General features: G+C 49.6%; 1 protein-coding gene and 1 pseudogene across 2 annotated transcripts, besides 1 other annotated feature; both read right to left on the reverse strand.

The window, feature by feature from the left end:
- Window positions 1-1,312: 1,312 nt before the first annotated feature.
- On the reverse strand, window positions 1,313-6,115 carry NCS54_00351100 (annotated as a pseudogene). The gene is made up of 6 exons: window positions 4,964-6,115; window positions 3,366-4,895; window positions 2,376-3,311; window positions 2,083-2,316; window positions 1,797-2,026; window positions 1,313-1,730 (listed from the first exon to the last, which is right to left on the reverse strand).
- Window positions 1,313-6,115: a sequence feature.
- A 2,837-nt stretch (window positions 6,116-8,952) lies between these two features.
- Window positions 8,953-10,794, reverse strand: NCS54_00351200 (Fungal-trans domain-containing protein; the record flags this gene model as incomplete). Its single annotated transcript, XM_053149079.1, has 5 exons — window positions 8,953-9,478; window positions 9,535-9,785; window positions 9,841-10,278; window positions 10,337-10,623; window positions 10,695-10,794. The coding sequence occupies 5 exons, from the start codon at window positions 10,792-10,794 to the stop codon at window positions 8,953-8,955; spliced, it is 1,602 nt and encodes a 533-aa protein (XP_053005054.1).
- Window positions 10,795-13,222: the final 2,428 nt, after the last annotated feature.

The raw sequence follows: 13,222 nt of genomic DNA on the forward strand, positions 1-13,222 counted from the left end.
TCTAGAGTCGCGGCTTTAGAAGGGGACGAGAATGACAGATATCGGCGTCTTGGGTGTATTTCTCGGCACGAAATCAGGGCAAGACGGTTCTTAATCAGTGCCGCGCGAATGACGACGACAATCGTGGCTTAGCACCCGGGAGACTTTGATGTAAGGCTTAGACCAGCAATTAGGGTTTTTCAAGGGGAAGTTGAGGCGGCCTTGCAATTAATTAACAGCGCGTCCCGCAGTGTCAGAATGCCTTGCCCTGCATATCTCGGATGCCTCGGGATGCTACATTATCCCCTGCGCACGGTACCACATTACGTCATGGTCGTTTACATAAAAGACTGACTCTTAAGCATAAGACTTTAAAGTTTGAAGGCCTTGATCATGTTTGTTCTCCTGAGTTTATATGGCATTATGAGACGAAACTCAAGCGACATATGACCTAACATAGATCACCGCTTTCAAGGCCTTTTCACACGCTGGCTCAGCTTCGGCTCAGCTATTCATCAACCCCCATCAGGTCTGATCACCCCTCTGGCTGAGCAGAGCCCACTGGTCGCTCTTGATCCCATATCTGGGCCTTTAAAAGGCGTAGCCTTTATTCCTCTAGGCTACTCTCTCTTAGCGTTATTTATATTATTATTTATTAGTCTGCATGACAGCCCAGAGAATAGTCTCAACCACAGCAAAACACAATGTCACGCCAGCAGGGCCAGCATGAAATAAGCCATTGCCCATGCTGACAAAATAGTCCGGTCCAGTGACTCCGCCAATCACCAGCATCATTTAAAATTCACAGAAGCAGCATATTAGCAAGCAACATCGAGCCGGGAGGATGATCGAGCAAACGAAAAGGTGACGCGAAGCCAGTTTGCGCTTGAGATGAGTTTCTTTGTAAGTAATGCCATGATCTGGCTCTGCATAACCCGGCTTCACGCTGTCGACAATTGTACGATCCATGTGCTCGACTCGTATCTTGAGTCCGTTGCACGATGCAATTTCAGGTTGTTATGGGTCGTCCATGGCTTGAGAGTTCTGTCAAGCAATATCACATCGAGAGATGTAGCTAATACTGCTTGAAACTATAATGCAGTTACGTGTTTGTATCAGATAAAATCATCTGTATTAATTTGTATACAATCTGCAAATACCTCTCTGAAGGAGGTCATTATACAGCTCTAAACCCTCTCGCCTAAATGTTCTAACCTCTACCTGAAAGAAAATCGCACTAAGCCTATCTAGGCTGATACTTCCGCGATAACTCCACGATGGTCGTAATAATCCATTGGAGCCACAGCCCGAGGCTATGGCGTTTGACAGTCCTCTATTCCTTCTTCACCTTTGACTTCTTAGGCACCCGAGCCAACCAGTATAGTCCGATCGCGGCAAACACGTTGAAGACGACGAATACCCACATGAGACCAAAGTTGCGCCATCGGTTCGAAAAAGAAATGCTGACATGGGAGAGAAACGCGTTGGTCTCTGAGATTAGGCAGAAACGGCACTCGCCGGTGGCGCTGGAGTCTTGTACGAAGCCGCCGGCCATGTCGATATATGATTTCATATATTCGCCGCATGTCGTACCGTTGGGAAGATTGAAGAAGACAAATTCGTTGTCCGAGCACGTGGCTGGTGCATTGGAAAGGGCTGTACCGACAAAACCATCCACGAAATATGTGAACGGATTGACACGATACATGAAGATCCAAAAGCCTGGCATCTGTGTCGGGCCGGCAAGAATACTGCAGTGATGGGTCAGTAGCTGTGCGTTGAAGAAGAGGGGACAGAGGAACAGATATAAGGCATACCCACAAAACGTGAACATCATGACGGTCAGAAGTCCGACAATTCCGCCAGCCACCTCAGCACTGTCAATGCCAGCGATGATGAGATGCGCAAAGGTGCTTGAGAACAAGAAGAAGACCCAGATAAAGAGAAAGACCAAGATGCCACGAGAATGTTCAGCATCAGAATATCGCGCGTTGCGGTACAGGCCCATAGGGAAGTACCAGAAAAAGAAGCTCAAGAGTGAAAATACCTATAGTGTGTTAGCAGTGGACAGGACTACAGACTAGCCTTGGGATGCCGGCTTACCGAGTTCCAGAAGGCTTCAACAAGCATGTTTGCACAGATGAAGGCCACCCATGAATAGCTCTTCGAAGGGCGCTCGCGAGCCTCATACATGGTACGCTGAGAGACAAAGACGGGGAGAATTTGGTCAACAAGCTGGCTGAAGATGGTGAGGAAGATGAAAACTCCAAAGAGTTGGTTCTGGAGACCACTCTGGGTATTGCCAATGTTGAGGAAAGACAGGCCAATGAACAGGGCCTATGAATACATGTCAGCGTAAATTCAAAGAATGGTAGAGCGGAACGGCAATATCTTACTCCTCCAGCAGACAGGAATCCCTTCGACAAGACGTAGGTGGGGCTGCGATAGTATTGTTGAAAGACACGGCGGCAGACCTCCTTGAACTGAAGCCCGAGAGGTGCGGCAAACTCGGATATGTGGGCCAGCCCCTGTGAGGCCTCGTTAGAGCGAGCATTGGACGACAGTCTGGCGAGCTCGTCTTGCACTCCACGGTACTCTGGGCTGTTGCGCCACACCACAGGCCAGTCGATGTCGCTGCCTGAGCCGGGGGCGGCACCAATCACATGCAGCATGTGTTCAGCTGGGTTAGCCTCTGGCGGGCATGGAGCGCCGCCGTTACGAACGAAGTAGTCGAGAAGGGTCTGCGAACTCTTGCCAATCGGGCCGAAGTATACCGTGCGGCCTCCCTTGGCAAGAAGCAGTAGCCGGTCGAAACGCTGAAAGAGGATAGCAGAGGGCTGGTGGATGGTGCAGAGGATGGCTTGGCCACTGTTTGTAAGCTTCTCCATCAGATCGCAAATAGACCATGATGTCTGGCTGTCAAGACCTGACGTAGGCTCATCGAGGAAGAGTAGCAACTTAGGTCGGGCAGCTAACTCGACACCAATTGTGAGTCTCTTGCGTTGTTCAACGTTGAGGCCTTCGCCCGGCACGCCAATAATGGCATCGGCATATGGCTGCATATCCAGCAGCCCGATGACGGTTTCCACGTAGGCTATTTTTTCCTCCTTTGAGTAGTTTGGCGGCTGTCTCAAGAGAGCGCTGAAGGTCAGGGCTTCTCGGACAGTTGACGTGTGCAAGTGCAGATCTTGCTGCTGGACGTAGCCCGTTTGACGTTGGAATGAGGCATCGCGAGGGTTTCCGTTGACCAACATGCTTCCAGTGATGACACCCATTGTCACACGGCTTGCCAGCACGTCAAGAAGCGTAGTCTTACCAGCTCCTGAGACGCCCTAATATGCTATGTCAGTATGCTTCATACTCGGGGTCGGGTAGCAGATACGTACCATAAGTGCCGTTAGGGTTCCAGGTTTCACCCAGCCATCTACATGATCCAGAATGCGACGAGTCTCATCCTTGATCTTGATGTCATAGCAGATATCCTGCCAGTGAAAGACGGACGTTGCTTTGTCAATATTCGCTGTGCTTTCGTAAGCGCCATCGCCAGCGACAACCTCCTTACTCGACCGGTTGTCGGTAGTGGTCTCGATATCCTCAACCTTTGGGGTGTGCTTCTTGATCCCCTTGCGTGTAAAGACAAGAACTTCACCTTTGGAGCGCTCAGATGCCACACATTCAGTCGCAACTAGGTGGCCGATCATGAAGGCGATGCAGAAGGCGATCATAATGCCAACGTTACGCCACCTGTGGGCATTCTGGTAGCCATACGACGTTTCAAGATAGGAAGTGCCACTGACAAAGTCCGCAGCAGGAGTAGAACCGGGCACGGTACAGACGCGCTCGCTTGCATCGACCGAGGAGTAGTCAGGCCCGGTCGGAACAAAGGAAACACACTCAAACATGCGTCCCACAAGTTCGTTGGTCATGAGGCTTTCGAACCCGTAATGCACAGGGTTGACCCAGCGCAGCCATCCCAGCCATACCTGCATATATTGAATCTTGATGGCAAATCCGGTATACAGACAGATGAGGAGGAGGATGACAGACGCTGGAGCTAAAGCCTGGGCAATAGTCTTAGTGAGCGATGCCATCAGCCTAAACATCATGGACATTGTAAGCGTGATAATATAGATAACCAGCAAAAAGAAGAAGAAAGGACCAGCTTCACGACGCATATTGGTCATGAAATAAATTGCAATGTTGCAAATAAGCGCGTTGACCGTTTTATATGGCAGATCAATAATCATCGACGATAAAGCCTCAGCACTAGGATGGTATAGCGCATATCGGTTGTGTTTCTCAACGATAGGTCTTTTGGCATATAACGTCATGATCTCTAGCATGCTGCCAAATGCGTTGCTTAGGATAATGAGGAAGAGAAGAGTGCCGCGTCTCGTAAGACTTGCAGAAGTATTGGACAAGTTGTAGAAAATGCTGGCCGTGATGAGAGACATGAATAGGTTTGTGAATAACATCGTCAGAGTCATGCTCGGGTCGGATTTGAGGAGAATCCAGCTTCGCCATAGAGTAAGCTTGACTTGCTGCCAGTACGAGAGATTAAAAGGCGAGCCCTCGCGCTGCGAGTTCGCCTGGTCGACCCGTCGTGAGGTCAAGAAGCGGTCATAGTGTTCGCTGTCGAAAGGATACTGGACAAGGTACTGGTCAATCTCGGCATTGAGATGAGCCCGGTGCTGGCTTCGCATCCACGCCTGGGCGAATTCGTCAGGGCTTCGTGGGGCGTTGGTGCCAGGGCGGACAACGCGCTCCCGGTGGCTGGTCATAGAAGTGAGAAAATCGGCCGTTGTCTGACGATCAGGACAGATGAAGCCGAGGTCTTCGAAGTAGGCTTTGGCCTGGTCGGTGCGGCCAAAGTAGATTTGCCGTCCTTCATACAAAACCACAACTTTGTCAAAAACCTATATTCGGTGGTTGGTATCGTATGAATAGAATCAAGTCTCAGGTTTGAATCCTCAGTCCCACATACCTCGTACGCGTCTTGAGACGCTTGATAAATGGCAACGCAAGCGGTTGTCCCTAAAACATCCGCCTGGGTCCGCAAGGTTCGACAAAACTCGAGAGCATTGGCACTATCCAGACCTCTCGTGCTATTATCCCAACACTGGAGAGGAGAGTGGCTCAGAGCGGCCTCAGAGATGGTAACTCGCTTTCTCTCACCACCGCTAACGCCACGGATAAAGTCATTACCGACACGGGTATTCCTTGTATGCGAGATACCAAACATGGCCATCATCACATCACGAAGATGCTCGGCATACTCGCGGCGAGAGACACCGAGCGGGGTTATCTTGGGACAACGAGCAAGTGCCGCGAAGTAGAGGGTATCGCCAACCGTCATGTGAGGGAAATGGGCGTCGACCTCTGCGGTGTAGATGGCCTCGCCTCGGAAACGGCTTGCCATCTGGTTAGGTCTAATTCCCTGGTAGTTGATAATGGATTCGTCGTTGATGTAAAAGCCGTGGGTGTCTCCAGCTATCGTTCGCAGAAGAGTCGAGCAGCCAGAGCCAGGGGGGCCGAGAACGGCCAGCATCTCGCCGCTACGAACGACACCTTCGAGGCCGCGAAGGATATCAATACGCTGCTGCTTCTGACGCAGAACTACCTTTTTGAAGTAGGTGACGCCCTCCAAGATGATGTTCCCCACCGTCTTCTGATAATCGGTCGCGGTGCCAAACCCGTGCACGCTGAGGTCCCGGAAGGCGATTCCGACAGTTCTGGGCTTGATGCCCTCAACACTGCTGCTACGGAGCTGGAAAAAGGCCTTGGCCCACTTCCTCGCGTTGAATTCGGGGCTCTGAGGATCAAGAGACGGTTCAGCGGGGGCAGGGAATAGAGTTGGTTGTGGATGCTGGGCATTGGACGTGTATCGACGAGCCAGCTGAGTGAGTTCCTCGTCCACACGCGCATCGTCGTTTGTGACATGAGTACCGTTCTCTTGAACACGTTCCAAGACCTGCTCCTCCATGGCCGTTCCATCAGAACGGACCGAATCAGGGGAATCGAGCCCCTGCTTCTCATGCTCGGTCATATCTTCAGTTCCGGTGGTGTGGTGACGGGTAGAAACGACGATGCAAGTTGAAATGTTGACAAGACGCGACGGCGCAAGAAAGATGGACTCGACTGTTGGTAAATAGGAGGCGAGCAGACGAATAAAATTATCAAAGCAAAAGAAGAGTCAGGTGAACCCGCGAAAAGAAACTGAAAGACTGCAATCTGAATCGGAAAGGCGAGGTAATAAAGGGATAAAAAGGAGAAGAGAGAGACAAGTAATATCGCAGTTGTTGCAGTAAGTAATACTACTTGAAACCGCGAATGGCTAGATGGTCAGGGAAGCAGGAACTTGCGGCGAGTATAAAACTTAAGTAACAAGCCAGAGGGCAGTGAGAAAAGATTATTGTTATTATAGACGGCTGACGGAAACTAACGGTGATAGCACATGGCGATGCGTTCGGCCATGGTCGCCCTGCACGGCGTCCGAAACACCGAACTTTTTGATTGCCCAGCAGCGGCATGATCAGGCCTCATGGACCTCTGTCCAGGGTCAAGAGGCTGCTACGGGCTGCAACCACTCCCTCCCCCAACAATTCAAGCCAAGCCGAGTTTTTGGGGGCTTGGTCTGGCAGGGTGCCAGCTTGACATTGAATCGACAGGCTACACCTAGGTAGGTTAGTCTAGCCCCGTAGGTCACTTAGTTGTCAGTCTGGGTGTGCGATTAGACTTGGATTTGAAAGTCTTAGATTGCTGAAAGCGTTGTTACGGAGAGTCGATCTGATCATACACGGACCCCCGTCATAGAATTGGCCGAGCTCTCTGGTGCGTACCACACATTTTTCCCCGCTGCTTCCTGCTCAGCCCCATCGCGACCCGCTGAACAGGCTTGCAGGCGGCTCCGGCCTCGCTACATATTGTAGGCCGCTCTCATTCTGTCTTGTTCTTTCGTATTGCGTATCCGTACTACTAGTATTATTGTTGGATAAGGCCATGTACATAGGATTAGTCATACCCGGCAAAAGCCCGCCGAGACTTTGACGGAGCCTCGGCTAGAGTGAGCCCCTCATCACCGCTGAGGCAATTCGGGGCATAGAAAGAATATGTGAGAAAGTTGTTGGATTGGGACCTGTACAATAGCTCAGAAGGTGGTCACGTGCCTTTAATGGCCGGCCGGGTGATCTCCGGCTCTATGGCGGACTAGGCCCAATTAGGAAGGCCACGTCGCGGCCCAAAAGGGAAAGAGGGAATTATCATCAAGAACAACAGAAGCAATAGCCCTGATTTGCAGCAAGATGCCCCGCAGCAGTCAAGGAGATAAGTGGAGGCTGAAGCTAAGGCCCGCTGACCAGGATGGTCAGCATATTCGCCAAATTTGACACGCTCTTGGCTCCGCTTGGCTGCCCGCGTTGTAACAGACCGCAAATTCGGGTTACCGAAAACCCGTACAACACAGCTGGTTATGAGGCTAGTTTTGCTCTTCCGGTACTCTTAAACTTTAAATTCCGGCCTGAGATTCTGGCGTTCGAGGCGCAATCGATATGAGCTTTGGAGCATTAACGTATGTGATGAGTGCTTGCCGACCGCGATGTATCACCTATTGGCCAGCGATGGGCTTCTAACTTCAAGCGGCATCCAGACCTCAAGACGCGTTTCTTTCGCAAGTATTATACGTAATTACTTACGCTTTCGCTCTACCCCATATCAGCTGAGGCTCACTTATCGCATTGGCTCCGGCAAGGTCTCGTGAGTCCGTTTCCTTAGTAGAGGGGTTGGAATTCTTTCGAGACGGCGTGGCATCAAGACGTTCAGCATAATGTTGCTTTACTTAAAGTTTGCTAGCAGAGAGACACTTTGCCAATGCTATAGAAGTTTGCTATATTGGCTGGTGAGGTGTTTGATTCCTAACATCTTTGTTCCTCTAGGCCGGAGCAATGCTTGCATAAGAACGCCAAATAGTTTTGCCCCAGCTTCCCATACTCACAGGCAACTAGCCTGGCAACCATTGACAAGGAGTTTAAGCATCCTATAACTGGTGAGAATCCATGGGTACGATGTCTGCCAAGTCATTACTATTGCTGCCCCGGTCGAGACGCGGGGTGTCCGAGATCGTGCCTCCCCGTGCTTTAGTCCATGCATAAGCTGCGGACCGGACAACACGGGGATCCAACATCGCTGTTGGAAGTGACAGCGTTATCTGATCTCAGACTCAAATGGATCCCTCATCGAATGCGGACAATACACAACCTTGGAAATCCTTGCGGCTGGTGTTTCCTCTTGAGTACCCGGTGGGAAAAGCTCAAAAATGGTGGAGGACTCGTACTAATTATTTCGGATCCTTGGATGAAGAACATCTGAAGCTTAATAGCCTAGGGTAGCCATAATATCGAACATCACCTGCATAAGGCTGAGGTAGTGAAGATCTGCAACATATTCTCCGCGGCCAGCTCCCTGTAACCTCAGCCCTATCTACAGTCTATTCCAAAGCTTGAGAGTCAGCATGATGAAGTGTGCGCAGTAGTGAGTGCATTGGATTTTGATGTGACTTGTATCTGGAAAGAAAGGTCCTCTAGCCCTCGACGTGCTCTCCGTCTCAACCAGCATTGGCCATGCTGTCCTGGACAAGACTGCTGTGACGAGAAGGTCGGGCTGACCGATGCTATCTCAGCCTACATGCATGCGTGTTCTTGTGGTGTGTACCAGGCTACCAGCCACGTACTACGACTTAGAATTGGTGAGGACTGCGCTACGTTAAAGAACGGAAGGCTGACTCCTCATGCAAGTCTTGTGCAAGTTTAACACAGAGTGTGATTAGGGCTTACAGAGGCGGTTAAACATTATCGGAAAACATGGTGCAATTAGAATATGGGTAGCAGCGTACCTTTTGCACGTCATCTACATTCGCTAAACTTCAAGCAACAGTATGGTGACGTCATCGCTTGAACGTATCTGATTGGAGGCAGGGTTCTACTGACTCTGAGGAGGAAAGTTAAAGCTGGGCTCCTCGAGTAGATCTATCATCTGGTGATTTCCGTTGAACCATTCTTCAAGCCCATTCCTGTTACCCATCCAAACAGTCGGATATATTCCTTCCTGACCATCAAGGCCTCTGAGAGTATCTAATGCGCCTTCCATAGCCTGCTGAGAGTTGACGCCTGGGCTTCTGTTGGATGACAAGGCCGAACTACCTTGATGGTGAATATCCTGGTTCAATATAGGCAAACCCAAAGTTGTTAAATAGGCGTTGAGTGTGGCGTTAGACTGCGGCTGTCCTCCATTCGAATCTGAAGAGAAATTCTCGAGGTAGCGCAGGGCAACTTGATAAAGTACCTGAAAGAGGCGATGCATCTTCGCCGCAGCCTCCGAAAGTGTTGGAGTTGACTCCATTGATGTTATGAAAGCTTGAAGGCGGTTGAGATCGGTTTCATCTTGACATTCTATAACATGGCAAAACAGCACGATAAACGGAGTAAACGGTGCAAGGAGCAGTGCCCTAAAAGACCAGTTATTAGCACCATACCATAGTAAGAGAATGGGCTCCCCACTCACCAATGCACATAGGTCGAGAAGTATAGCGAGTTGACATCTTTGAAGACGCTGAGGAAATCTTGGTGTCGTTGTAGCGTAGCTCTCGCAGCTTCAATGCAGTGTGGGATGAACGCTGAAGAAGATTCTTCAGGAGGCGGACTTGCCCGATAGATAAGAGTAAGAAGTGAAAGGCGTAGTACGTCATCACAGAGAGTCATGAACTCGACGATACGGTTACCGAATCTTTGTCTGGCTTCTTGTAGGTAGTGATCCTGGAGGTAAAGTTAGCTTCACACTATGTGTTAATGCGGGCCAGAAAAGCCTTACGTTTACTTCACGTGACTTGCGTTCGATTTCGTGTAGCTCGCTCGAGAGGGCTTCAGCTCGAGATTGTCGGACATGGTTGGGTTGTGAAAGAGCTTCTGGACTGTACAAGCTCTGGTACACATCGCCTCGACACCGAGCTGTGTTAATCCACATAGCAACAGTAGCGCCGAGTGGAGAGCGAGTGCCATGTAGTGGAAGCATTGGCGTAGTAATGTCCCAGTTCTGGATATTAGAAGCCCTTCCTAAGCGCAACGACAAGTTCTTATCGATAAAGTAAAGGATCCAGAACAAAAGCTGCTTAGGCCTCATCTCGTCGGAAATGGTATCGTACTTGCTGGGAGAAAGTTGATGGTACCCGAGGGTTTGACATAGCTCCCAGGCCTTTGATGATAAGGTCCAGGCAAGCGATGGCTTCGAGATCTCAATGGCATGCATGGCCTAAAAGAAACGGCAATTTAGAAAAGAGTTTAGAGAATAATATAATATAGGTACTTACGCCTAGCAGCAAAGCCGTGATCATATCCGCAGTTGCTGGGAGATGGAGCGGCAGGTCAACCAGAGCCGACTCGAGATTAATGCGGCACATGAGCGTGTAGCTATCATTTTCACTTTTCCCCTCCAATGTGGTCTCAGATCGCTCTAAGAACAATTGTAGGAGACCAGAATTAGCGATGATTAAGTCACTTTCCGAGAATTTTTCAGAAAAGTATACTCTGAGACAGATATCGGAGAACATTTCTACTGGGACGAGATCGCAGATCCATGCGGATGCGTCGAGGTCTGCTTAAAGTCGGGTTAGCGAACCGAAACCGAGAATACAGAAACAAGTACCTATTAAGGGTTCTGGGACTTACTCTTGGCCGCGTGTATGAGAGCCGCCGCCTTTTCAATTGGTGGTAGCTCGCGGTCCCGGGGCGATGGATGACGAAGTGGCTTCGCAAAAGGATATGACATCTCAGTTTTGGACGTTCGATGTTTCAGTGCGCTGACAATGCAATGTAACGAGTCCAGCGCCTCACTCAAACTTCTATCCGAGGCCTGCACAGGGTTGTTGCACACTGCCTTTCGAAAAAAATCGTTGGCAAAGGCAGAATGGGCGGCGAGAGAGGACTCTCCTTCAACCACCGGACTGTTCACAGTCGACTGCGATAATCCCCCAAATGGTGTTGACGACGGTGTATGGGCCGTTGTGTCCATTCTACTGGCAGCTGTCGATACGGAAGGGGCGGGTTGGGCATCGGGAGAAGGCATGCTAGTCTTTAGATCCTGCAGTAGTCGGGTTACACCCTCGAGCCGGTGATCTATGGAGTTGATTTTTTCCTCACTAACATATTCAAAATTAGAGTAATTCAAGACAATTGAACCTAGGTTAAAGCTTAAAAGGCCATAATTTGAACATCAAACGGTTTGAATGGAGTGAAGAGACACGAACTATTTGGTAGACACCAGCGCACGGCTACGCTTCTCCCTTGGCCGTCTCACACCTTTGGTGCAAGGGATGTTCGCTTGAACGCAGTGGGAACAGGGACAGTTTCTATCACATCGAATCTTAAACGATGTCAGATAACGACCACCAGGCACTTGATGCTTGCAAACCCAGCAAGCGGGTCAAGAAGACATCTTACTTTGCGGGAGCGACACGAGTCGCACTGGAGATGTGTCAGCAGTAGATGCGCAGGCCTGAAATAGAGAGGTTGCTCACGGCTCTCCGAAGGGAGGGGGGAGATGGTGGCGAGTTTGAGCCGTCCACGGTAGGACCTGCCATTACTTGGGAGTCGGACATGCTGAGCGGATTTAGGTGCGCGGGAGTTAGGGGGGTATGCGGCTAATCGAATCAGATTACACGATAGCAAAGGCTAATTTTCGCGATATCCCGGGCGTATAATAGTCTTGCTTCAAGATCAGACAACAATTGCACGTCTACAAGAGACAGGATAAAAATTCTGATGATGCTAGCGGAGTTTCGCGCGCCGAAATATACGCGCTGGATTGCCGGGGACCGAGAACCCCGTCGTTCCGGGTCCGGATATTGTAGACCCACATGCTATTAGACGGACCCCCTGTTGAGATGAGCATGTTGTATTGATTAAAGAAGAAGAAAGACTAGCGCGAACCAGCGAAAGCTATAGACAAGAAGACATCCACATCCCAGCCACCAATGGATCGGAATAGCCATTGATCCGTCAAAGCAACGGATCTCAACACTCCCACTCGAGCCATTGGTGCGAGATGTTTCTGCGTAACAGAGTGTGGCCTCATTAAAACCTCAAAAACACCTTCGTGGGTGAAAAATAGGAAAGAGCTTCTATTACCACACCTGCGTTGGATTGTTCGGTCGCCGGGGCCTTAGCACCCTGGATCCCCCAGATTGTTTGATGATTTGATATTTGTGAGGCGGACAGCCTTGAGTTTCTGGTCACTGGAGCCTTAGCACCCCATATCCTCCAGATTGTTTGATGTTTGGATGAAGCCTTGGAATCTTCGATCACTGGAGCCTTAGCACCCCAGATCTCCCACTTCATCACGGACAGGTGGTTTTGATGTTTGGATGAAGCCTTGGAATCTTCGATCACTGGAGCCTTAGCACCCCAGATCTCCCACTTCATCACGGACAGGTGGTTTTGATGTTTGGATGAAGCCTTGGAATCTTCGATCACTGGAGCCTTAACACCCCAGATCTCCCACTTCATCCTAGGTTTAACGTTTGTTTGATGTTTGATGTTTGAATGAAGCCTTGGAATCTTCGATCACTGGAGCCTTAGCACTCCAGATCTCCCACTCCATTCTAGGTTTATATTTTCCGAAATAAATGTAGAGGACATTGATACTATCCTTTGTTGATATTGACGGCTGACTACGATAGTCGAACTGTCTTGCTTTCTTTGGCCGGATCCGATTGAGCAGGTTCCGTTGTATGTCTCGTAGGACTGTGGTTGTTAAGGCTGAAGAAGCCAATCCAGCGGCGTTCGCTGCGTTTTTTGTGTTTTTGTGTTTTTGTGTTTTGTAGTTTTGTAGTTTTGTAGTTTTGTAGTTTTGTAGTTTTGTAGTTTTGTAGTTTTGTAGTTTTGTAGTTTTGTAGTTTTGTAGTTTTGTAGTTTTGTAGTTTTGTAGTTTTGTAGTTTTGTAGTTTTGTAGTTTTGTAGTTTTGTAGCTCGGCCATGTGCACCTGCAATGGGATTCTTTTGCAATTGGATCCTGTGTGATCCGTTTCTGAATGAAATGGCTCTTGTATGTACGTATTGAGCGTTCAGTTATAGCTGGAATTGTTGTAGAATTTGTTATAAGAAGCCGAGGAATTCCGAGCTGAGGACCTGTGGGTCGCTTGGAGGCTCGATGAACGAGATAGACTGTTGGGCACCCATTCTCTCCCACTTGGGGCATG

The sequence above is a fragment of the Fusarium falciforme genome, chromosome 3 (genome assembly GCF_026873545.1).
Source record: "Fusarium falciforme chromosome 3, complete sequence".
In the NCBI taxonomy this organism is placed as follows: Eukaryota; Fungi; Ascomycota; class Sordariomycetes; order Hypocreales; family Nectriaceae; genus Fusarium; species Fusarium falciforme.